The sequence below is a fragment of the Anolis carolinensis genome, chromosome 2 (assembly GCF_035594765.1).
Source record: "Anolis carolinensis isolate JA03-04 chromosome 2, rAnoCar3.1.pri, whole genome shotgun sequence".
NCBI classification, from domain to species: Eukaryota; Metazoa; Chordata; class Lepidosauria; order Squamata; family Dactyloidae; genus Anolis; species Anolis carolinensis.
Genome location: NC_085842.1, coordinates 99,495,235 through 99,523,186, shown reverse-complemented (window position 1 = coordinate 99,523,186; position 27,952 = coordinate 99,495,235). Strand labels below are relative to the sequence as shown.

At 37.9% G+C, this 27,952-nt stretch overlaps 1 protein-coding gene across 2 annotated transcripts in view; it reads right to left on the bottom strand.

The window, feature by feature from the left end:
- The window catches only part of rnf130 (ring finger protein 130), an 88,356-nt gene that overhangs the window by 45,811 nt on the left and 14,593 nt on the right, over positions 1-27,952 (bottom strand). For both annotated transcript variants that reach the window (XM_016991752.2, XM_003217502.4), the window contains exons 2-4: positions 17,962-18,156; positions 14,719-14,969; positions 2,969-3,040 (exon numbers count right to left, since the gene is read on the bottom strand). In XM_016991752.2, the coding sequence (XP_016847241.2) occupies positions 2,969-3,040; positions 14,719-14,969; positions 17,962-18,156 (518 nt within the window). The remainder of the gene's footprint in view (positions 1-2,968; positions 3,041-14,718; positions 14,970-17,961; positions 18,157-27,952) is intronic.

Here is a 27,952-nt window from a genome sequence, read left to right as displayed (position 1 = left end):
TCACAGTACTGAGGATGTGGGGAGAGGGAGGGGTATATCACATATTATAGCACTATGATTCCACCTTTTCTGCTATGATTCCATCCTGTGGAGTCCTGGGATTTGCAGTTCTGAGAGACATTTACAGTTCCCAGCCACAGAGTTGTTGTGTTTTACAAAACCACAAGCCTCAGGATTTCCCAGGATGTTGACATGGCAGTTAAAGTAGAATATAGCGCTATAATTGTGTAGTGTGAATGGGCTTGTGTTTTGTGTAAAGAACTTTGTCAACAAATTCCAAATAAGACTCTCTTCAGCTACTGTATATATATTATGCTCAGAAACCAAAAGGAAAAATACAATGCAATGAATAAGTTTGATAGTTATTTTTTTAGTTTTACGTTCAAACAGGTTAAATAAAGAAGCAGCACACGTGGGGTATTTTTGGAAGAAGCAGAAGTTTTTTTAAGCGGTATATGTTTAGTAATAAAGCAAAGCTGTTCTCACACAACTGGAAAGCTTTGTTTTTGAAAGGCAACTCCTGCTGCCATCAAAAGGCGGGGGGGGGGGGGGAGAAAAAGACTGGGAGTGCAGCACTCTTGAGGGCTGGGAACAAGTCTCAAAACAAGCTCTAGAGCCTTAGTTCTCAACCTGGGGTCCCCAGATGTTTTTGGCCTACAACTCTCAGAAATCCCAGCCAGTTTACCAGCTGTTAGGATTTCTTAGAGTTGAAGGCCAAAAACATCTGGGGACTCCAGGTTGAGAACCACCACTCTAGAACCTGGAGACCTCAGGTTGAGAACCACTGCCCCCAGGTTGAGAACCACTGCTCTTTCAAACTTCTCGCAGCACGTGTATAGAATCCATATGCTGGACTACATAGAAAACAAGGACTGAAACATTTGTTCTTCATCTGACCATTCCTAGGTGATAATATCAGTTCCTAAACATTCATATATAGTTACAGTTCAACTGCACAATAACTGTACAGTCTCTGTATCAGAGATTTTCAATATCATTATATTTTATAACTTTCTGTATTTTGGAGTATATACAAAGCCTATTATTTCTGAAGACAAACAAATCATATACATTTCCTCCATGTATAATAAAGTATAGGCATGGATTTCAAAAAGCACCAGAAGACAAAATTAGCAACTTCACTGTTGGAAATGGACAGCCAGTATTTCACGCAGAGAACCCTGATGGTTAACACTGATGAGTGGCAGATTTATTCCCATATGCCTGTCAACTAAATGTACATCCCCTGCTGTGTGAATTGCATCCTCCAAATATTTCAATCTTGCATCAATGTCACGAGGAAGGTGCAACTTCATTGTCATTATTCATTATGGGTGATCACTTGTGGACAAGTATCATTGCCTTCCAGAGATAGAGTCTTGGTGGTGGACCTGTAAGTGATTGTGAAGACCTATTCTGGATTCACACAGTCTTTCACCTTGCGGACATAGATTTCCAGATGAAATGCAGTCACAACAAGGGTTTTTGATGTGCCTTCTTTGCACATTTCTTCCTTTTGCCCTGTATTTGTACCTCTTCAGAATCTATAGCACTGCTGGTGAAAGCTGACCTACAGTTACAGTGCTTGAGTGTTAGGGCTACCAGTTCCTGTTATTTATACCATATTAGGATTAATACTCCTCTAAATATATGTATTTAGGTGATTTCCTTAATAGGAAAGAGTCCTGTAATCAATTACAGGCTACCTCTGTAAACAAAGTCTGATAAATAATTGCCTTTTAACAATGCCCTTTTACAGGACCCCTGCTCAGATCACTTCCTTTTCTGTCTAGCTAGATTTTTTTTTTTTGCAATAGCATTGAGATAGTGGTGAAGGGTTAGAAAAAGACTCTCAGGATGAGTTGCAGCAGCATGACTGCAGTAAACAATGCAATAAAGCTTGAGTTGGGAAAAGAGTGCAATTCTATTCTCGGTGATCATGCTGCAGCTAAGTGTAATTGCACACAAACAGAAAGAAAAGGGGAAAGTAGATTAATCTGCTCATCAGCCATTCTGGGATGTTGAACAAACATAGATGAATATCTTTCACCATCAAAATGGAATCATAAGAAAGTGTTGAAAGTATAGGGCTCTCTAGAATATTCAATATGTTTTTGTTTACATATGCAAGTCTTATCTGACCTAGTTGTTTCATTTCTAATGTACATAATATTGGTTTTGAATAAAAAGTTTGCTGAAACATATTAGCTTCTTTTCTCTAGTATTTTTATTTTTTTCATATTTTCTTCCCCAGGTAGCAACATTTTTGTTAAAGAAGTAGAGCCCAGAAACACATTGTCTATATCATCAACTGAGGTATACCTGTACTTTAAACATAAAAGGATTTAGAATAAAATGAGAAAAAAATGCTTGATAGCACAAACAAACTTTAACATTTCTCTAGAGAAAAATACAAATAGTAAGGGAATACTGGATCATTTAAAGCAGTGGTTCCAGACCTTTAGTCCTCCAGGCATTTTGGACTTCAGCTCCCACAATTCCTAACAACTGGGATTTCTGGGAGTTGTAGTCCAAAACAACTGGAGGACCAAACGTTGGGAACCACTCGCGTAAAGCTTATACATACAGAATGGCAAAGGAACAATTGAACAATTTGGTATGCCAACTTAAGAAAAAAACTTTATCCCAATATCACAGATAAGCATTAGAAAAAAGGAAGACAATAAGCAAAGACTGGGAAAATAACAAGGTTTAGAGAGATAATGTAGACATGAGCCACAGTGCTATAATATGGTTTCCAAAGCTGTGATGGGGAGACAGTCAGCAGCAAACTGGAACAACTAAAAGCATATTTGAAAAACCTGAAAAATAATTATTTAAAGTGAATAATTATTGAAAATTAGAATGAGGGGGATATATCCAGGTGTAAATAATACCATTTACTGTGTAATAAGAGAAATAGTTAATATAATATATAACAGCTAATATTTTGATCATATGACTATACCTTATCACCTTTCTTCACAGTCCTCGTCGTCAGTTTACCAACAGCTTTCTTGGCAGCATCTCCAAGACGGCGCTATATAAGAAATATACTGAGATTAGATATTGGACATGAACATTTCCTTCTTAAATTTCCTTTTGCAACATATTAAGTGCTGTATTAATTCAACTACCCCAGTATATTTGATAAACACTCCCTGGGAGCTATGAATAGTATGAGGTATCTGAGGGCATTTGTGAAACTTTGGCAATAAACATAAAGTTCATTTTTATGGGACTCCATTTTGGTAACAAGCAAGAATATTTGCTTGAAGTGCCAATTCTAAGTTAGTCACATCTTCCAAGACAATTAAGAATGACTGTCTGCCAGCTAATGCAAACCATTTCTATGGTAAGTCGCTTTTACAGAGGAAATGTAACATTTCTTTGCTTCACTAAGTAGGAAACCTGACAAGAGAAGGGTTATGTTTATTCAATGGTAATCAAGCAAGGCAAGGTGGGTTAAAAAAAACATTTAAGTCACTGTAATTATGTTCTTTGAAGAGTTACTTTGAAGAGTCTGTCTTTACTAAGATTTTTCTTGCATCTGCTTTGATCATTTTGTAGCTTTTCTGTAAACTGTGGAAACCAGAAGTCTGAAAAAGGGTGCACTGCTTACACTAATCTTTTCTTAATTTGTAAGATTTGACAGGAGTATGTAAGAAGACATTTGATTTTGAGTTAATTTATCCTAGTATGTATGTGCCCTTCTGCAATGCTTTTTAAAAGGACAGTTCTTAATTTAAATATTTCACAGTTCAAAACAAAAAGTAAGTCAACCTACATGAAAAATATATATGAAGAAATAAAACCCCAGCATAAAGACACATCAAGTGTGATATATTGATTTCCATAAGAAAATGTGTTGTAATTATCGTTATGACTATACCTTTAGCAATACAGATTGGTTTTGAAGGATGTATTACAGAAAATGATTTGGATGAAGCTCTGTTTCAGGGCAGTGTATGTAATCTTATAGTACATTTCACAGATTAACACTATAATAGTTCTGTAAGACTGATTTCTTTTGGTGACTTGTTCATTTTGAAACATTGTTGAGTTCAAAATGTGATTCACTAAGTATAATTAATTAAAATAATATTGTTTTAAAAAGTAAATTTAAAAAGTAATATTGTTTTATTCCTTTTCACCATTTCAGCTAGGTACTATAGCCAAATAAAAACTAAGATGTAATTATACTACCAATAGTAGTAAATCATTTCTTTGCACACAGACTGTCCAAAATCCAATCCCTGGCATAGCAAGTTAAAACTACCAGGTAGTAGGTGAACACAAAGTTCCGTGCCAAAGATTAAAGTGCAACTGTCAGTCATCGCAGAAAATACTGGGACAGGTGGACAAAACATTTGAGATGGCAAAAGACATGCTTAGAGTTAATATTAGAGTGAGGGTTAATGTCTGATGGAAATTCTAGTTTACTTTTTTTTCGTGTCAGGAGCAACTTGAGTCGCTTCTGGAGTGAGAGAATTGGCTGTCTGCAAGGACGTTGCCCAGGGGATGCCTGGATGTTTTGATGTTTTGACCATCCTTGTGGGAGGCTTCTCTCATGTCCCCGCATGGAGCTGGAGCTGATAGAGGGAGCTCATCCGCGCTCTCCCCGGGTGGGATTCGAACCTGGCAGCCTTCAGGTCAGCAACCCAACCTTCAAGTCACGAGGCTTTAGTCCACTACGCCACAGGCGTTTACTGAATACTATGACTGAAATATTCTGACAAAAAACGATGTGGAAAATGGATAAACCTGGACTCAGCAACATACAGTAGTTGAAAAATCTAAACCTTTCCCTTATACATTGTAGCACCCTAGCCACCAATGTTACCATTTTCATTCTCTCAGTAAGCCACTAAAAATGCTACAAGATCCCAATCTCCTCTCAAAATTCGTCTTCCCACAAGTACAATCCTCTTTTGAAATACTTTTTGTATAATTCAGTTCATTACATCTTTTAACATTATTTTATCTTGTAGTCTGTGGTTGTTTTGTTTTGATTATTATTATTAAAGAAATTTCAAAATGAAATAATTTCATTTTGTATACTGACACCTCTCCTCAAATCTAGCCTCAGACATTGTTGCCTTTGTTTTATAGTTTTGTATTACAGGTCTCACTGTGTATTTCCGAATTGTAATGTGGACTGTGCCTTCACCTGCATTCTTTCTTGTGTATACAGAAAAGTGCACACAACGACGGAGTGGGTGACCTACTTTACCTCTCACCCACAGAGAACCCTCTTGTGTGAAATTACTGACCTTCATCCTCTTCACCACCAAATTCAGACACTGACCCATATGTATATCACCAACTTAGTCAAGGAGTTGCCATAGTTACTTCTTCACCAGGAAAGCCAAAAAGACCGACATGATACCATCCCTTCTACATATTTCTTATAAAGATTTAAGATCAAGTTGGCTAGTTGATTCCATAACAGTGCTGCAACAAGACTGTTGTGGGTGCACAGAAGTGCCTTGAATCCCAGTTTTGGTAAAAAGGATAAAGATCAAATAACTTCAGTATTTAAATTGATGGGTATGTGTACCAAGTTTGGTCGAGATCCATCAAGCCATATAGGAACCTTTGTGGATCAAACACCCACTCATCTATTCATCCATTTAAACATATATACATGTACATGTATGTACTTTGTCCTTTGTGTGTGTGTATATATGTGTATGTATGTATGTATGTATGTATGTGTGTGTGTGTATGTGTGCATATATATATATATGGGTGACCAATAAGTTCAATAATGTTGGTCATTCAAAGAATCAACCAAGAATCTATTTTGCACACTACATATTTGGTATCTATTTCTACATTTCCTTCCTTTAATTCTAGAAGGTCTGTGATTGTTCAAATGTACATATGTAAGGTGCTATTCTGATAATTTTCAATGTTAAGTAGTAGGAATTGTAGTTTGCTTCCAAACTTTGTGAAGTCAACACATAGAAAGTGAACAGTTATTCTATCATTAACAGCTGCCTCTGCATGAAACTTTGTAATAGCTAGGCTTTTCAATCTGGGCTCTAGCTGTTGTTACCTCTTCATGAAACTTTAATAGGATGTGCTTTTTAAACCATATAAAATTTTTATCAGATTTCTCCTGACCTTTATGAAATTCGGAAGAAAAATGATCTTAAGATTTTTACCAGAGAGCAGTTGCTATGTACTTCTAAAATGCAGAAATACTTAATATATGGGATCATTATCTAGTCAAATCTACAGTTTGGTACTTATTCTTTTTGGAATATGGATTATGCAATTTTTAATTTATGTTTTAATGTTTATGTTTTAATTGGTTTAGATTTTAATGCATTTGTTTATCAATATGTATAGGAGCCCCCGGTGGCCAAGGGGATAAAAGCCTCGTAACTTGAAGGTTGGGTTGCTGACCTGAAAGCTGCCAGGTTCGAATCCCACCCGGGGAGAGTGCGGATGAGCTCCCTCTATCAGCTCCAGCTCAATGCGGGGACATGAGAGAAGCCTCCCAAAAGGATGATAAAACATCAAAACATCCGGGCATCCCCTGGGCAACGTCCTTGCAGACGGCCAATTCTCTCACTCCAGAAGCAACTCGACACGAAAAAAAAAATAATCAATATGTATATGCAGCATCAAATTGTTGCTTTTGTAAAGCCTTTTGAAGATCCTTTTGAAGTGAGAAAGGTGAGGTACAAGTGTGGTAAATAAATAAGTGCCCCAAACAAGTGACACTAGATTAAAATGTAAGGATAAAGTTCAGAAATAAAAAGATACAAAATAGGATGAACATCCAGGTCACAACATAGAAAAGAATGATCCAAGAGTGGGCCCTAAACCTGATAAGAACAGTCCATAGATGTGCAGCACATTGTTGTTGTGTGCCTCAAGATGTTTCCAACTTATGGAGGTACTAGGGTAAACGTATTGTGGGGTTGCATTTTTTGCAAGATTTGTTTAGAGGGAAATTGTGTTCCTCTGAGGATGAAAGAGAACCTGCCCAAGGTTACAGAGTGGATTTCCCTGGCTAATTTGGGTTGGACACTGGTCTCCAGAGTCATAGTCCAATACTCAAATCATTACACCATGCTGTCTATCTGGATAGTGTATAGTCATTATGAGTAAGTTGAAGTTTCCCCTTCCCTGTAACTGTTACTGAGAAACAAATCTCGTGAAAACTGGAAAAATCTACTTCATTTTTTTTACATCACAGAGAAACTAGAAGTACCTTTTCAGAAGCCAGCTCTTCAAGATAATTGACACTAAATGTTTATGTAGAAGACTAGATAAGATAACAAAATTGCTCTCTATGTACTGCTACTTCAAAGAGGATTTCTGTTAAGCACGTGATAGCTATGCCAATGTGCTCAGAGTAGTCTATGTAAATCTGAAGCAATGAATACGAATTTTTCAACATATTCTGCAAAACTACAAGACCTAAGACTAGTCTTACATAAGGCCCTTATGTCAGGTCCGAGAAATGATGTGGGAGTGAGATCCGTAAAAGATGCCTCAGAATCTATCACACAGTGAACATCCTACTCATGTAAACTGAGCCATCAAAAAACTAAGGAACTGACTGTATAAAATGTACAATTGATTGCATAAAATGTACAATTCCACATTCTGAAATCATGAGTAACACAATTATTTCTTAAAGACAGTCTTGCAAAATATTTGAAGAAAAAATATCTGAAGGAAAAAAGCTTGAATCAACATCTGAAAGGTCAACAATAATGTATGTAAGTGTGCCTTCACATGCATGTGCAAGCAGTGATCAGTTAATTTCACTTAATATAAAAGCTAGAGAAACCTGAAACTAGCAAGACACAAGGCTCACTGCACTGAAAATGAAAAATTTGTGAGACTTTCATTCTTTCACTGGAAATATTTTATGTTTCTCAAAACAAAATGTTTGTCCTCTGGACATGAAAATCTCCATTCTACATTTATAAGCTTCATGTTACATCTTACAGAGGATAAAAAAGACATTAATAAAACACCTGGTTCTATAATCACTCAGTAAACCCTGAATACATTCATGTGTAAGTCTAAAAAGTTTATAAAAACCTTGATGATTTATCCACAAGTCAAAATATGTACAGTACTTTAACTCTTCTGAGTCAATGATGGTGCAGAATGCTCTCTGCAAAATGACTCTCAGCTTATCTATGGGTCACATAAAAAACAATAATTTTGGTCCCAAAGCATGACTTCAACTAAAATATGTGTTCACCTTATACACAAGTATATACTGTAGATGGAGACTAGGGGCAGTATGTAAAGTGATCCTCTGAATGCTGTACACGTATTAAGAATCTACAGGAGACTGGCATTCCAAACCTCTAGATTTGTAAAATGGGTATAGCCATCAACATGTTGCAAGTAATTGAAGCAGGTAAAATCTGGCTATATAGGTAGTTATAGCACAGACTCAGAATTTGGAATATGACTTTAGAAAAAAAATATTTTACTATTCATTATGCAGTTCAATATATTAATTTCTTGATGTTAATGTCAGTAGCAATTATATTATTTTGATATAATATTCAATGCATTATGCATTATCTATTAAGGAAATGTAATGTGGCACTAAGTGGAGGACAAGAGAAGAGAATGAGTATCATGGGACTATGACACTACAAGTGCACCTGCTACCTTGAAATAGCAGAAATGCTTCTGCCTACTTTTTGTTTGCCTCCTTTTGTCCCATGCACGAGGCCTCAATTTCTTGTTGAAATGTGTATTTTGAAAAGCAGCATTATGTGCTGAAATACATCTGCTGATGGGTTTTTGGAACCATACATTTTGGAAGGGATGTCCTTTGAAATGATACAGACAATCTCCATCGACAACCCTTCTGTAATGCCTAGCTTCTTCAGAATCAAACAATTCAGGCCTAGTTGTTGTTCTGTAAAGTAGTACCAGCCACTTTGTGTGGCCAAGTATGTGTATGGGCAGGCAGGTGATACCAAGGTGATGTGTGAAAGGCATCAAAAGAGATGCAGACCAGCGAAGAAAGGCATCTGCTTGGTGAGGGGAAATAAAAACAGCTGGGAGGGGGTACTCAAGCAAAGGAGGCAGGGCTAGGAATAAGAGTTTTCTTTTATGACTCAGATGTCATAAGAGTTTAGGCTGCCATGCTACATGATACTCATTCTCCCGCATTAACCATTTTAATGCAACTAAACAAGTAACTAGTAAAACACATTAATATTGAAACAAATAAATGTTCAGGGCCAAGGAGTATCAATGCACAGAAAAAGAAAGTGTAAGGAAGAACAAGTGATCTTTTCCACAAGATATGAAAAATCAAAGGGAAATTTAAACCATGACCGGCAGGGGAACACATAATGTGACCAACAGAAATAAAAAGCAAATTGTAGCAATACACTGAAGAACTATATAAAAGAGCTGAAAGGATGATACATTCATTCAAGGAAAAACCATATGAAGACAAACTACAAGATTTAGAAAGTGAAGTGGAAGCTGCACTCAGAGTGTTGGGAAAAATAAATCACCAAGAATTGATGACTTATTATTATTTTTATTTATACCCCGCTTTTTCTCTACACAAAGAAAATTCAAAGTGGCAAAACCATTGCATTAATTTCGCATGCAAGCAAAGCGAGGCTCAAAAAACTAACTGATAACGTTAGGATAAGATTTGATGTTCAAGAAGGGCTGCATCTTATCATCGTCTTTGTTTAATCTGTATATAGAAAATATTCTATCCAAAGCAGGGTTAGATAAGGAGTAAGGAGACATGAAAACAGGTGGAAGGAGAATCAACAATTTAAAACATGCAAATGATTCCATACTACTTGCAGAAATATAGTTAATACTTGGAATAATTACTGAAGAAAGTCAAGGCAGATAATGTAAGTGCATGCTTACAATTAAAATTATGAAAACAAAAATAATGATTTACCAACTGTGAAGCAGACAATGAAGACAGTAAAATAGTTCTGAGATTTTCTATACCTTGGCAGTCATTTATCAGAATGGGGACTGCAGTCATGTAATCAGAAAAAGACTAGGAGTTGAAAAGGCAGATATTAAGGAACTACACAAGATCCGGACATGTCAAGATATATTACTTAACACTGTGACATCACTTTTCCAATTTCTACGTATGATTGTGAAAGCTGGACAGTGAAGAAAGCTGACAGGAAGAAACCAAATCAATGAAATATGGAGCTAGAGAAGAGATCTACAAATACTATGGACTGCTATAAAAGACAAATGAATAGGTCCTATAGCAAATCAGACTTCAACTCTGTCAAGAAGCCGAGATAATTTGAGACTGTCATATTTTAGTCTATCATGAAAAAACATGGCTCAACAGAATATAGACAATAATGCTTGGTAAGATAAAAGCAGTAGGAAAAGGGACAGGGTGGATTTCAGATGGATACATTTAATCAAGAAACCACAAGAATTAGTCTGTAAGACCCGAGGTAGGATATTGATGTTAGAGTGACTTGGAGGTCTCTTATTCATTAAGATGGCAAAAGTCAAAGTCAACTTGACAGAAGTTAACAACAATAGTTTGTGTGTTCCATAATTAAAATGGAGTGTGTGTGTGAGTGAGCCAGCATGGTATGGTTTGAACACTAGACTATGACTCTGGAGACCAGGGTTCAGTCAAGGATATCCACTGGTGGTTTTGGGCACCTCAGCCTCAGAGTACGGCAAACATAAAGTCTCTCTTAAAGTCACCATAAGTTTGAAATCATTTGAAGGCATAAAACAACCAATTGAGTGTGAAGTGGTACACTTTACTTTTAATTTTTTTGGTAATAATGTTTTTATGTTTTTAACCATTTTTAATCCTCTTCTTTAAAATATTATTTAATTCTTTTAATACTTGTGTAAATCAATGTTTCAGCTTAATATTTTTAAAATTATTGTAAACTGCTTGTCCATTTTTTGAGTCAGACAAAAAAAAGGAAATTTTCATTTAATGAAAGCATATTCTGAAACAGTTATACAATTGTTACGAGAAAAGAAAGAACAAATGATGTATTATTTCTAACTCATTGCTGTACTTCCAAGTTATCTAAAGTCCTTAATTTTTTATCCTATGACAACTAATTAGGATATTTATTCTTAAAGAGTTAAAGGGTTGTATTCCACACAACACTGGAAGATTAGCATATTGAGATCAAGTATTTCACTAGAGAGCTTTCCTTGTCTTTTTCTTCCTCTCTGCATCTACTGTCCTTTGATTCTTGTTTTTTAAATCACATGTCAAATTTCAGACCGTAAGGTTGTTGAAGCAAGAATCTCCCTTTCTAAAGTGCTATTTGCAGTAATGATACAATATTAGTAGTGACAGCAATAGCAAAAGTAGTGGTCATAATGATAATAATATTAAGGAGGAGGAAGAAGATGAGATAATATGGAACATATAAGCACAATAGGAAATAACTGTTGATGTGAGCAGGTTCCAGAATCAACTAGACAGACTGAGCCCTTTTATATTGTTTATAAAAATTGGAAAACTAACTAGACTTCTTATAATGAGATCAGACTGTATAATATTACTCAATGTTATTTCCTTTTCCAACATTGCGCTGCCACATTTTTAAGCTTTTGAAGTATGAATGAAATGCCAAGAGAAAAACTACTCATTGGAACCACTGACTGTACAAGATCATAACAAAATTCCTTTAGAGACTCTCGTAACATGCATTCTGGAAACAAGAAAAAACCTTAATAATTATATGTAAAGGCAAACAATCTCAACTGCTGTTTCATACAACATGGAATGGTATGAGCTTTAAAGTTAACCATGACCAGAGGAAAATGTGTGTGTGTGTGTGTGCGCGTGCGCATGCATTCATGCATGCTTTGGAAAGCATAGGGAAGGGTGAACACCCCAGTGGTGTGTGTGTGTGTGTGTGTGTGTGTGTGTTTTTTGCTGTCTGTGCTTCTGTTCAGAAGATTTCTCCTCATGTTTTGCCCCTGTGATAATTGGATTTTGAAAAATTTGACTTGTTTTGGAAACAAAGATCAGTGCTAAAGCTTCAGTGGAGACACCTTTTCCCCATGATAAATTTTTCAGGAGTGAATTTCCCTTCCAAGGGGTAGATTTCCCTCACTTCCTGTTGTCTCGCTCCTGTTCTTAACTACGAGTCATTAATAAGTTGAATGTTTGTAACTCAGGGACTGCCTATACATGCTATGACTTTGATGTATAGTATACTCTTTCCCAACCTGTCTCAGAAAAAGGGGACAGGAGCAGAAACAGGAAAAAAACCCAGAAGATGAAAACTCTGCATTTAGGAAATAAACATTCTATTTCTCTTCTAACATTAATATAAAAACTCAGTAAGTATTTCATTGGGGCCTTTCATTGGGGCCTCCGGTGGCACAGTGTGTTAAAGCGCTGAGCTGCTGAACTTGCGGACCGAAAGGTCGCAGGTTCAAATTCAAGGAGTGGAGTGAGCACCCGCTGTTAGCCCCAGCTTCTGCCAACCTAGCAGTTCGAAAACATGCAAATGTAAGTAGATCAATAGGTACCGTTCCAGCTGGAAGGTAATGGCACTTCATGCAGTCATGCCGGCCACATGACATTGGACGTGTCTACGAACAATGCCGGCTCTTTGGCTTAGAAATGGAGATGAGCACCAACCCGCAGAGTCAACTGGACTTAATGTCAGGGAAAAACCTTTACCTTAAGTATTCCATCAGCATAATACTTTCCCTAAAGTAGGACTTTTATTTGACACAGATAAGGTCAGTCTCCCCATTATATAAGGATGCATGTTAAGAGAATCTTAAAAACCATCCTATGTTATTTAGAGAAAAGAATCCACCAACATTTAGCCCCTCAACACCAGCAGATGGAAAATATATAGTTGAATCATTTCACATCTTAAATAGATGTGTAGGTTGACAACCAGCCTAAAAGTTCTAATCTACAGATCCTGAGAAAAGCCCTTAGGCCTTGTCAAAATTTCAAAGAACTTGTCCTGTGTTTCTCTTGGCTCATCACCTGTAAAATGTTGTTTTTCTGTGAAGAGATACAGAGAAACAAAGGAGGGGCAATCTGCATTGCACACAAAGATGCCCAATTCAAATTGCTTGTTTCTTATGTTACAGCTAAAATAGATGCTGGTGAGTCACATAGATTTTATTTAGTACGAAGTTTACATGTTTCATTACCTCGTGTCACAAGGGAGTGATAATTGGGCAGGACTACAATAAGTGGAGTGGAATTCTTCCTATCAGTTATTTCTCCCACAAACAACCCAGTTTGCCCCAATTTATCTCATATCTCTCCCCCCCCCCCCCAATTTTATTTATTGAATATATCATTCTTGGCACACAGGTCTGTGACCCATCTAAAAACAACAACACCCACTGACAATGCTGAAATATTTAAGTGTTCAATGGGACATTGCATTTCTATGATCAACCATAGTGATCAAGCACATTCTCTTACAGTGTTGGAAGTCCTACCCTCTGCATCATAAAAAGTAATGGAAAGGAAATATTTTAGATACAAACAGTAAAAGACAACATAGCATTTAAGAGGCAAGAGGAGAGGAAAAATAAATAAATAATCCAAAATGTGCAGTTCACATGTGTGAAACTGTCTGATAATCAAGATCTACAAGGAAACATCAAGACATCACCTTTCATATTTTCACATCTTTCCCATGTTTTATCTCTTGAGCATTTGTCTTGTCAGTTATGATGTGTAGTTGAATTATAGGCAATAGAGTCAAATGTAGCTGCAATTACTGTGCGCTGTATACATGTGTTTACTGCTAAGCATCAGGAGGGGTAATGTGAAAGAGGTATGAATATGTTGGCAGTAATGGTTATTCTTTTGTCATATCAAAAACTATTAAAAGAGAAAAATCTATTATTTATTTATTTATTTCAAATATTTCTATCCCGCCCTTCTCACCCGGAGGGACTCAGGGCGGCGTACAATTGGCAACAATTCGATGCCGATACATCATTAAAAACAACAACATATAAAAAATACAACCAATTAAATACAGTATAAAATATAAAACATAAAACGTGTTTAAAATCCGTTCGTCCAATATCCTCCAACTTTATCCATATAACAATCTGGGTCGTCTTTATCATTTATTCATTAAAAGCCTGGGCACAAAGCCATGTTTTTAAGGCTTTTCTAAAACTCAAAAGGGTTGGGGCTTGCCGTATATCTCTGGGGAGGGTGTTCCATAGCCGGGGAGCCACCACCGAGAAGGCCCTGTCCCTCGTTCCCACCAGCCGCGCCTGTGAGGCAGGCGGGACTGAGAACAGGGCCTCTCCAGATGACCTCAGGGATCTTCCTGGCTCATAGGAGGAGATACGTTCGGACAAGTAGATTGCGCCAGAACCATTTAGGGCTTTATAGCTTTATTAGCTTACTAAAAGTAGGGATAATATTTTGTGAAGGACCAGCCCCATTATTATCACTGAATCATTGACATATTAGCTAGTAATATATTGTTGCAATGACAAAGATTTCTACAGTAGAGAAATACAATTTTATCAAGTTCTTTTCTTTTCTTTTCACAATGACCTATATTATTTCAACATTTACACTCATAGAACTAAAAAGACGTCTTTCCCATGATTAGAGCTATGTTCAAAGTAGCTTACAATGGTTTGTAACTATCGCAAAAATAAAAATCTAAAAAAAAATCTCTAACCACAATCAACCAGGAAGGAGAGAGATTCACTTACCTGATTTCGATCACGGGCACTTGTATATCTTATCTTCTGAATGAAGTAAAAGATTAGCCACGCTGAAGAAATTATCATCAAAACTATAAATGATATTGATACGAAGACAAGTGAGCTACGACTAAAGTTTTTGTTTTGAGAGCGGGTTCCAACTGCTATTGCAATTAGGACAGACATATTTTTTTCTAAGTAAGTTAGGATCTCCTTAACCTTCAACTCTGTGATCATGACAGTGACTATGTCACCAGTTCCTACAAAAAAGCACAAGAAACAAATTAATTGACATCTGAATCAACATGCGCATTATTTAAAAAACAACTTAACCAGTCTTGCCTATTTAATGTGTGCTAAACCATCTTCCCACACCAAGTTTTCCAACAACATAAAAGTTGAATCTGTGGTTCTAAGGGCATAATTAACACGTAATTGCTATGATTCAACTATTGGGAATTGGGTAGATTGCAACAAATCTGCAGTTGCACAGGCTTTATGTCAATTAAGCACCATTCAAATCCCTGGCATGGTATAAATGGGAGAGAGGCAAGGCAGGAGATTGAGATACTCATCAGAGAAAGGGAGAACTAGAATATGAGATTATATGTAATACAGCTGAATGTGTAAGGAGAACGCTGCTGGATCATATAAAGTTTATCTTGCCACAAAGTTTATTTGCCATCATGGCTGAACTAAAAGTAGCTCATCTTCTCAACTAGTAAACACTGAACATTAAAGGAACACTCTTTATGTGTACCAATGAAAATCGATACCACTAGTGGAAGTTAGTCTACGTGAACATTATCAAGAGACCCATCTATTTAGTGCACCCTTTAATGGTGATAAAACTATTCATTTTATTATAGAGCGATAACTGCTCAGACATTGTTAGAAGAACCAAAAAGGCACTGGAATGCAATGTCTTAAAGTTATAGCAGGTCGAGTAGCTATTGGTCCTATGACTGTAAGTGCCCTCTAGGTTTCAAAAACAGTACATTTCAATGCTAAGTGGAATATCCTGTTTGGGCTTCCATTGGGTACCTGCCTAGCAATGGAGGGACTACATGAACAATCCCAATGAACAAACAAGGCTCTGCTTAAAATGGGCAAATGAAATTCTAAGAGCATGGGACTGAAAAAGAAGAGTAGCAGGATGGGAAAGGGGAAAATCTGAAAACAACACTAAAGAAAACATATGCACACTGCTGGGAATGTCAAAAGTTTATGAAATTCAAATACTGACCTAAGATACCATTGTCTGCAAGCCTGTAGTTTATTTTCAAGTTGCTACAGTCTATCTACACTCAGGGTGTCATAACTCCACTTTTGTCTAGAGGCAATATGTTTGGGTTAAATTGTACTAATTCTGTTTTGGATGCAGTGCAAGTGAAAAATTAGATTTAGGCAAATGGAAATAAGGTTCATGTGAAACATGCCTGAACAAGATTTCCAACCCTAATCATGTGGGGATTTTCCTCTGTAATCTCTTAGAAACTGACAACTATCAAAAATGCCTAAACATTGGAGGAAAAAAAGGCCCTGCTACAGGAATCTGTCATAAAACATTTTCGACAGATTCTTACGTGCTTTTTGCAGAAGGTTTGATCCTCCTCCAAATGTCTGCCCTTCTGCCCTGACATTAGCAAATTCTGCTCCTGTTTGGTGTGTTTATTGTTGTGAGCAGTCAGTCTTTGTCCAATATCCCTGACAAGACATATGTATTTATGTGCACGTAAATATGTATGTCTAGATGACATCTCTTGACTGTCTCTGCCTCAGAACAAAGAGAAGCTGGCAAGTAAAGGCTTCTCTAGCCAAATCCTGTAGCCAGCCCCAATAATGAAATAATGTGACTCCACTAACTACTATCATAACTAATATGAATTATATTCTTGGACACAAGTGAATAACCTTAGGCATTGTGCTTTCTCTCCTACTATGACATTGTTAGGATTATGTACTTTTAGCATTATGTACAATATTCAGCATTATGTACTGAAAATTGAACTAACAGGGGAGGTCACCTTTGGAGCAAGGCTGATCACTTTTGTCTTTCTTTCTTATTTAAAATAAGTCAGATCCGAAGCAGCAAATGATGCAATATAGTGAGGCACCAAAACACTGCAAAATATGCAAGCTTGACAAAGCATATAGACAATCTCCATTCCTCAAAAAAGACTCAAAATTCCAAAGACTGATCATCGTAGAGGAAGGATTTCCCTCTATTACTACAAATGTTCAGGTGAACATTCTACTGGATTCAAACAGAAATTTTCTAAGGAGAAAATGCCTCCTTGCTTCTCTAGACCTCTTGTGGAATCAATATTAAAGTCTGGAAGTTTCTCCTTTCAAGTGGAAATCATTCTATCAGACAGAATTGCTACAGAATCTCCTTAATTTGTTCTCTTCCTTAAAATCCTGGCTCTAGTTTGGTTAGCTAGAGCTCCTTTGTACTGCTCTAAACAAAGGGACAATGCTCCACATTTTCTCTCTGCAAAGGTACAGGACTAAGAAGTAACCTTTGCCATCACTTAAGTGTAGACTGTTATGGAAAGTATTATATCCCCCCCACTTTTGATCCGCCTGTCTGTTCCCCTTTTAGCAATGACTGCTCCAAATCCTCTCAAACCTCACAAGTTTGCTTATGTAAGTTAATAGTTGTCCATCCTGAAATAACTGAGCTCTACTGATTTTTATTTTGCATGTAATGTTTTGCCATTTGCTAAGATAAGAATCTGCTATTCCCAAATGCAATTACTGTGTTTGTTTTGGTTCTTGTATGGTCCATAAAATTATCCTTTTGGATAGTTTTGAGTGGATGTAGGTTATTGGCCCCAATTTGTCGAAGATACCCTACTGCCAAGTTCACAAGATGCTTCAGAGAATGTTCATGAATACATACTTGTGCTTTGAGAGCATACCTGGTAACAACATGCATTCATGTAACAGGCAAAGCAGCATGTTGTCTATGGCCTATATACATACAATTAGTGGAGGCTGCTCATCTACAACTCTGTTCAGCATTTTTATCACAAAAATGACAAAATAAATGTCTATGCTAGATAAGTATAACACTGCTATTTATTATTTACTATTAAATATTTTGGCCTACCTTCTGAACACAAGTCACATATTTTATATTTGAATACTTGCAATAGTTCAAAAATACTTTTAAATAATCATACACCATATAGGACATAAAATGAAAAACAGAGGAGAATGGAAAGAATCTGCCATCTTAAATTGTACCTTGGTGAGTCATAGTGACAGGCTCCTCTCCAGATACATTGTTGTAAATTACCACAGCTGAAGCATTCTGTAAAGCTGCTCGCATTATTTTTTGTTTAAAGGTGCAATTTCCTCGCTGCAGAAGAGCAATCCACTGTTTGGTGTTTGGGGGAACTTGAAACCGTGTTCGTTGATCACAGCCTAAACGATCTACAACTGGGAGAGAAAAAAGTAACCATTGGTGAAATAAAACAGATTGGTGAAATAATTATCTGGCTACTAGAAGAGCCGAATGTCCTTTAAAGAGTAAAACATTAATAAGCAGGCATTACCTCTGATTACACAGTTTCTAAGCTGGATCCAGTTATATAGTAAAGGTAAAGGTTTCCCCTTGACATTAAGTCTAGTTGTGTCTGACTCTGGGGATGATGCTCATCTCCATTTCTAAGCCGAAGAGTCTGCGTTGTCCATAGACGCCTCCAAGGTCATGTGGCTGGCATGACTACATGGAGCGATATCTTTTGATCTACTGACATTTGCATTATTTCTCAACTAGCAGAAGGTGGGACTAACAGCAGGAGCTCACCCCATTCCCTGGATTCGAACCACTCACCTTTTGGTCAGCAAGTTCAGCAGCTCAGCAGTTTAATCCACTGTGCCACCAGCGGCTTCATTTATATAGTACAGTCCAAATTTAAAACGTATACTAACTGTAGAGTTACGATGACACACAAGCCTCTTCTGCCAATCCTCTTCTTCTTTCTCATCTTAAATACAGTAGAGCCTCACTTATCCAACATAAATGGACCAGCAGAACATTTGATATGTTAAAATGTTGGATAATAAGGAGGGATTAAGGAAAAGCCTATTAAACGTCAAATTACGTTATGGTTTTACAAATTAAGCACCAAAACATCATGTTTGAAATCCAAAACACCTGGAAGACCAGAGTTGGGAACATTGATATATTGTAGATTAACCGTCTCAGGATCCCATATTGAGCACAGAGGAATGGTAACACTGGAAAACCAAAGTTTACTAAACACTGATACTGGTCAACTGTCCCCAGAATCTCATCTAGAGCTGGGTGGCTCTGTGTTGGGAGGGCTTGGCTTATGCCTTCCAGTCTAGCAGATTGGGGCTGGACTGGATAGCCCCTTAAGGGAGGGAGTCACTTGCGTTTCTAGGATTCTATGAATCTAGTTATCATTGCTTGGGTTAGAAGAGGAGGAGGAGGAGAAGGCCAGAAGTGTCAGTTGCTACAAGGCTGTCAGAGGTAAAAGAGGGAGGAGGAAGAGGCGGAAGAAGAGAGATTGCATGGGGGAGAAAAAGGATGGGACAAGGGAGAGAGAGGATCTAGAGCAAAATGTATGTGTGCAGGAAGAAAGGGGGGCCCTCCGCCCACCTGGCCAGGTAAGGAGATGACATAAGGTAGCCAGTCCCCCGCCCCACTCGCCAGCCCCAGCTCGGACTTGCCCCCTGTGGCCCTTTCCCAAGCCCAGGCCTGCTGCCTTGGTTTCTCTCCCCCCTCCCATTCCTTCCAATCACAAGCCCTTTCCCCTCTTTATTTGGAAACAAGGCTGGGTTGGAGAGACCTCTCCAAAGCAGGAGAGCATGCTCCAAGAGCAGAGAGAGAAATGAGAGCTATCGTGTTTCCTTTTTTCCCTCCTCCCCCTTGCATCCAAATGGGCCCTCAATGGGATGATTCACCCCCTTTCTCTCCCTTCCCTTTGGAGATGCACTTTCCTCCTCCCAGTTTTTTCTGCATGGGAAAGAGAGCAACCCACTCTTGCTTTGGATTGAATGAAGGCACGCATATCAAAGGGTGCAATGTTACCAATTGATGATGTTGGATAATACAGAGTGTTGGATAATACGGAGTGTCAGATAAGCGAAGGTCGGATAAGCAAGACTCTACTGTATCTCCTGACAAAGCAAACTGCTAACAGAACTTCTCTGTTGGCTACAACTTGATGGCAGAATAGCCAAATGGCGAGGTAAAGACAGGGCCAGGTGAGAGTGCTGAATTAGGGCATATCCAAATCCCTCCAAAATCAGGGACACAGCTATGGTGTCAGAACAAATTTAGGCCTGGGTAGTTTGGAATAAATTCCAGTATTTTCAGGATAGCGGTGGGGAGCAATTTGAATTCAGCAAAGCTTCACCTGGTTTAGTGTCAAGTCAGCTGTTCTTTGGTTGTCTTGATCAATTGGGCTCGTGATCTTAGTTACACTTCTACTAAATTCACTTAAATTAGTGGGGCTTAAGTTGGTCATGACTAATTTAAGACCTACTGATTTTAATAGGACAAATTATTAACTAAATTAAGCCTCACTTATCAATCGGAAAGGAAGGAACCTATTGCAATTTTCTACCATGGCACAACATCACATCACAGGAACGTTTGAACAGAACTTTAAATTTCATTCAAAAAGTTTCTGTTGTGTTCTTCCACATTCAAGGAAAGAGCTGTAGGCAGTTTTCCTTGGAATACTAATGAGACATTATACCATTTAACAAAAACAGATGAACTTTTGTTTTTTTTTGTTACATACAGATTGACTTTGAAAATATTATGGCTCATCCAACTGTTATTACAAGAGTAATATCAATTCTGGACCCTTCTCATTTTTCTTTCTTATAACAATGTATTTCAAGAAAAGCTTTGCTCTATCCTCACTAGCTACCATTGCCTGAAGTGCAGCATTTTTGACCTACTTGGCTAAATATAATGAATCAGCATGTTCTTTTCAACATTCTTAACATTAGCTCTTCACCCCCTTTTTTAAAAAAAGAAGAAGTAGGGGCCTTTTAGTTATTCAAAGAGTGACAGAAAACAAGTACAAAGGAGGACAGAAAATAAGTTGCAGTATATACTTGTGTAAAAATCAAGAAATTTCAGTCAAAAAACTGACCCCAAAAATCTGGATCAACATATCCACTGTAACTTAACTCTCATCAAAAAAAGAATCACCCCTTTCTCTGAGGAGAGTGGTGGATGGACATATATGACAAATGGGTTCTATCTCCCTATGCAAAGCACTGTTAGGAACCTGCTAAAGTAACTAAATGAGGTTGTTGGTGGTAACGCATTCAGTCCTTAGGCACCTCACGTTTCTTGTTTAAACTCTCAGTTTCATTGATAATGAAGAATCACTATATATGGAGAAACAATCAGAGATTGCACAGAGCATAGGAAATAAATAAGATGAATTGGAACTCAGCATAAGAAATCAGTTACAATGCAATAGGCATCACTGAAACCTAGTGGAATGAATCCTATAATTGAAATGTAGTAATGGAGGGGTATAAGTTATTTCAGAGAAATAAACCAAATAGGAGAGGGGGAGGGGGTAGCATTATATGTTAAAGATATTTACACCTGTGAAGAGATCATAGAATAATAGAGATGGAAGCGACCATATGGGCCATCTAGTCCAACCCCCTGCCATGCAGGAAAAGCACAATCAAAGTATCAGTGACAGATGGCCATTAAGCCTCTGTTTAAAAGTTTCCAAGGAAGGAGCTTCCACCACATTCTGAGGCAGAAAATTCCATTGTTGAACAGCTTGTACAGTCAGGAAGTTCTTCCTAAAGTTCAGGTGGAATCTCCTTTCCTGTAATTTGAACCCATTCCTCCTAGTCCTAGTTTCTAGGGCATCAGAAAAAAATGCCTGTGCCCTCTTCTTTATGACATCCCTTCACATATTTATACATGGCTATCATGTCTCCTCTCAACCTTCACTTCTGCAGGCTAAACATATCCAGTTCATTAAGATGCTCCTCATAGGGAATGCTCTCCAGACCACTGATCATTTTAGTCATCCTCCTCTAGACACCGTCCAGCTTGTCAATATCGCTTTTGAACTGCGGTGCCCAGAATTGGACACAGTATTCCAGGTGAGGTCTAACCAAAGCAGAATACAAAGGCACCATGACTTCCCTTGATCTAAACACTATACTCCTTTTGATGCAGCTCCAAATCCCATTGCTTTTTTAATTGCTGCATCACACTGTTGGTACTTGTTCAACTTGTTGACAAAGACTCCAAGATTTTTCTCACATGGACTGTTGTCGAGCCAAGCATCACCCATCTTGCATCTTTGCATTTCATTTTTTCTGCCTAAGTGTAGTATCTTATATTTGTCCTTGTTGAAATTTATTTTGTTAGGTTTGGCCCAGCTCTCTAATCTGTTATGGTCATTTTGAATTCTGATCCTGTTCTTTGGAGTATAAGCTATCCCACCCAATCTTCAAGCTTGATAAGCATGCCCAATAAACCTTCATCCAAGTCACTAATAAAGACGTTGAACATTTTTGTCATATGCAGGATATCCCTGCAGAGGAAAAAAGTTGTCTCTATTTTCAAGAAGGGAAAGAAAGAGGAGCCAAATAATGACCACCCAGTCAGCCTGACGTCAATACTTAGAAAATAATGCTGTGATTACTAAAAGTCAACATAGATTTCTCAAAAACAAGTCATGCCACACTAATCTTACCCCTTTTCTCAATAGGGTTACAAGCCTAGTAGATGCAGGGAATCTTGTGGTTGTAGCATATCTTGATTTCAGTACAGCTTTGACAAGGTCCTCCATTTTGTTCTTTCAAACAAAATAGTAAAATGTAGGCTAGATAAAACTACTATTCGGTGGATTTGTAATTGGTAAAGCAACCAAACCAAAGGTGCTCACCAATGGTTCCCCTTCATCCTGAAAAGAAGTGACTGGTGGAGTGCAATAGGATTCTGTCCTAGGCCCAGTGATGTTCAGCATCTTTATTAATGACTTGGATGAGGGCATATCAAGTTTGCAGATTACACCAAATTAGGCAGGATGCCTAATACTCCAGAAGACAGGATCAGAATTAGAGAGTTGGGTCAAAATGAACAAAATGAATGTTAACCAGGAAAAAGGTAGGATACTTCACTTAGGCAGAAAAAAAACCCTGAATGCACAGATACTGTCAGTTGTAATAGCCACTATGTAAAGGCTTTTTCCCAAGGTATGCAGGTTGAGATCACACCATACCATTGGTTCAAAGGATGTCCTGGACAGTTATGACAGCAGAATCACTAAGCTCCTTTGGAAGCTTTGAAAGGAGGGGAGTGATTCTTTCCCACAAATGTTGCTTCATAATTTGTGATCTGGAAGATAAGGGCTGAGGTAGAGTAGAACTTCTTAGATATTAATGCCTTGTCCCCTTATCAGAAGGGTTCCCCTAAAATAAGACATCCCCAAAAAATAAGATATTTTGCTGAATTGCTAAATATAAGGCCTCACCCGAAAGTAAGACCTAGCAAAGTTTTTGTTTGGAAGCATGCCCGGCACCCACCAAACAAAACACCATAGCATGCAGGACTGGTAAATGTACATACCAGTTGTATATGAAAATAATGGTAGTAACAAGAAATTCTTGACAGAAGTCACAGTTTGTCTGGTTTGGTTATGTTGGTTTGTGATGACAACTACTGTACAGTATAGAATAAATGTTCATTTTTTTGTTCAACAATAAATGTGAATTCTTCTTCATGGAAAAATAAGACATCCCCTGAAAATAAGACCTAGCGCATCTTTGGGAGCAAAAATTAATATAAGACACTGTCTTATTTTCGGGGAAACACGGTATGTTTCTTCTGCATAGAGCCTATGTTTCTTCTGCATAGAGCCTGTGATGACTGAACCACAATAGAATTTGTTTTTGAACGGTCTACTAGCCATTCAAAACCAGACTCCAAAATCCAATACAAACCATCAACCCTTTTCAAGGTGGGTTATATAATAGATAGAGAGGACATGATTTATGGGCCAGTTTCAGAAACAACAAGAGCACTTGATAGAAGTTGGAACCTTGGCCTCAATTCATCTGTAGACTGGATCAGTTGGTTTTACCTCAGGCTGTTTTACTTCTAATTCAAAAGCTCATGCTTTCCATACCATCCATTCCACAAAACATGAATGTCACCAGTAGGAGAAGCTGACTCATGCTCTTTCAAAAGCCTTGGGGGAAGGAGGAGGAGGAGGAGGAATTAGAAATTTATCAGATGTGGAAAAATAAGCATTGTCTGAGGAAGAAGACTGTGGACTAACTCAAGGAGGCAAGGAGACATCTGAACCCTAGTCTGAACCAGAGGAGGAAGCAGTGGAAATTTCCTTTGCACAGCAGATTCATAGATCCTGAACTCCATGCGTTGGTGCAAAAGCACAACACAGGGATAGGACAGTATGCTAATACAAAGGCTTGGAAAAGAGGGAGTTCCTTATTGCACTGCTCTCAAATTGAAGACTTTTGCCTATTTGAAAGATGTGGTACAGGTCTCATGCCAGTTTGATGACATGCAGCCTTGCTGGTACTATTGTTGTGGACGGTGATGACTTGATGAATTACAGTGAACGCAAGTTGGGTAGGTATCATGAAAATGATGTCAGTCATTGTCAGAATCTACATAGTCATAGCCAGAAGACAGAGAACATTCAAACTCAAGACAAAAGGAATGCTGGTAAGACTTATCATGATCAAAATCACAGTCCTCAGAAAAATGACCTTGATGGTGATGGACAGATCCATGACAATGGTAATAATTTAGTGACTAGTGCAGGATCTACTTAAGACTCCATGTCGTTAGCTTTTCCTTTCCTTGTGGTGCCTTTTTCAATCCTGTAATTAACAGTGGAGGCTTCCATATCAAGAAAATAGCCTGGTGTCAAAGATACCTCAGGTTGGATGTTAGCATCATTAGAGGCAATCAGTGTGGAAAAATCTTTAGTGGTAGGGCAGTACCGAGGATCACCTTTTGGTGATTCCATGTGGGACTTCCCTCCCTAGCAAAGATCCCTTAACCACCAAATGAACTGATAATTCAGATGCAGTTCAGACCAAAAATTATCAAGACAGATGCCGATGAAGAAGGCTTAGCAGAATACTACAAGGTCTGCTTACACAAAGGTCAGGAAGATTGTTTCTTCTGTGCTTGTGGCGAGAAGGATTTGGAATAAGTGCAACATTCCATGTTATGGCCTTTGCTGAAGCACCAGGAATGGCATCCCTTCTCAGGGAGCGTATTTTTAAAAGATCCAGAAAAAGCCATATAGGTCACTGAATAAACCTAGAATTGTGTCTATTCTAAGGCTTAGACATAGAATTACCATAGGTGAATCTACAATCCAAGTCAAACTGAACCAAAACAAACAACCATTCAAATCATAGTCTGAGAGAAAATACAGATTCCAAAATTGTAGCGATAAGAATCAAAGCTGTGCAAAAATCTAAAATTCAGGCCAAGAAAGAGCAGTCCAAAAGTCAAGAAAGGCTGAAACGCTCGGAACAGTATTTGATGCTGAGAAAATGGTAGACTAAAAAGAACTGAGAATTTAGGTAGAAAGCAAGGAGATAGGGTACCTAAGAATGGGCAGGATTACCAATGAAACCCTTATGGAATAACTTTGGAAAGTTCTGAATTGTGCACTGTATAATCCATTTGTGTGAGTCACAGAGACCAGAAGAAGAACATTTTATGCCAAATCAAAATATGCTCATGTGAATGCATCAACCAAGTGTAGTAAAGCTTGTATATATATTAAAAAACCATGCAAAAACATCTACTAGCTAGTAAATGCTACAAGAGAATCTAAAATAGGTAATATGTAAGTCATTTTAGCAATCTAAAATGAGATAAGTTGTTTCTCTGCAAGCATCACGAAATAAGATGCAATTAGGTTAGCATTCTCATAGAATCTTCCAAAATTTACTGGAACTAGGGAAGATTACTATACACCTCAAGTGCCAGACGTATCAATCAGCATTGTAAGGGATACAGACAACTATATCAGCAAATTTAACTGTCAATAGTTGTCCATTACCATCTGTCATCCACAATCAGTTATTCAGCATGCATTTGCGATGTATATTTTTCCTGAGCCGAGCTTCTGGATATATATGTTGGAAAATCTCCATAACATAATGAAAAGCAATTTAATTTCAAGCTAATACAAATCATTTTTAAAGTATGTGATCTGATGTCATTTGTGCCATGTCACTATTGTACAAAAAGCTCAGTAAATTATATTTGAAGCACTTGCCAAGATCCATAACTTGTATTATTTCAGGTGAGTTTCCAAGGACTAATGCATTCATATTTTAATTCTGCATTGCTGTGCACCTAGCTTACTCACAATATAGTCTGAACTTTTCAAGTAGAGCAATTTGACCAAGTTTATACTACACTTCCCATTCCAAAATCTATCTGGCTCAGAATATATAGAATTCCTTCTTTTTATTCTTCTTCTTCTGAAGGCTGGACATCACTTTTCCCTTCTGAAGGTCGGACAAATTGTCTTTAGATTTAGAATTAATCCTAAACCCACCCACCTGTCTATTCTATCAATGCACACAGAACAGTTGGCCAAGGACATATCTTTCATATAACCTATTTCAGTTCTCTTTTGTGTCTGCAATCAGCATGTACACTCCAGGTTTACTCTTTCTGATGTTCTAATAATCAACATGCATTCAAACAAATCAGTTTGTCTGCAAACTCAGGAATGTGCTCTTATTATTGTAATAAATGTTCATCCTATTCCTTCAGTTAACAAGAGAATCAGACAATTATGTTTTCATGTAATTACTCTATCTATTACAGTAAAATATTCTGCATATTTAATATTTATATGCTAGAGATTTTTTAGTTTGACATCTACCGAATTTGTGCAGTAGCGCAAAACACACACACAAAAATCAATTCCTATAGTCTCATCTCTCAAATAATATCCTGGAAAGAAATGACTAGTGGGGTGTTATCTAGGTTCTGTTCTGAAGCAGACATTGTTCAACTTCTATATAAAGGAAGATGATGAAATTTAAAATCAAATTTAAAAATTTGATTTAAATTTATCAAATTTAAAAACTGTACCAAATTTGTGTGAGTATACTCAGGTACAGAACTCTAAATGAGCTTGACAGATTGGACAGCTTGGCCAAAACTAACAAAATGAATTTCAACAGGGAGAAATGTAAAGTATTACATCTAGACAGGATGAATGAAATGCACAAATATAGGATGGGAGACATCTGTCCTGAAAGCAGACCAGAGGTTAAATGCGAGTCAATGAGGTGACCAAAAAAAGCCAATGCAACTCTAGGGTATATTAACAAGAATCAAGCTCAAGAAAAGTAACACCACCAATCTGTACTGTTTTTGCCAAACCTCATCTGAACCACATACTTTGTCCAAGCTGGAATGCATTCAGAGAAGGGTGATCATGTTAACCAAAGTTTTGGAAACTAGGCCTTAAGAAGAACAACTCAGGTATGTATGTTTAGCTTGGAGAGAAAAAAGTGAGGTGTAATTATGAGAGCCATCTTTAAATATTGGAGGGGATATCATCTAGAAGATGAAGTGTGCTTGTTTTTTGCTGATCCAGAGACTAGAACGTGAACTAATGAATCAAAATTACAAGGAAAGGAGATTCCACCTAAATACCATATTACACCAAATCCAGGATGCACTTGCTTCCAAAAATTGAGGCTCCAAAAAAGGAATTGGAACTGACAGCGTCCTAGAATTGCAGGGTTTTTTTAAAGAATAAAAGAGGATAGAGAGGGAAGCCAGTTGTGCTGGGCAGCCCTCAGAAAGCCTCCCTGACCCTGCTACTGCCATCGCCTCTCCAGCCCCACACTTCTCAAGTTGTTGCAGCCAGCTGGGTGCACAGGCTTCTGCATTCCAGGCTACTGCTACTATTGGCCTAGTCACTGCTGTCGCTCCAATGTTGCCAAGTTTGCCTTAAGGGGAGAGGACCAAGGCAGTGGCAGATAGAGTGGGGGCCATGCAGTCTCTCTTTCGCTGGGGATGGTGAAGGGCATGAAGAGTCCCTTTGTGCCAAGAGTGCAAAACCTAGCCCTAGGATCTCTATTGCTCCCATCTTCCATCTCCAGAGAGGAAGAGCGAAGCCAGATCCGGAGTCTAGGCCTTCCGGCCAGTTTTCCCTTCCCCCCCTCTCTAGAGATGGAAAATCTGTGT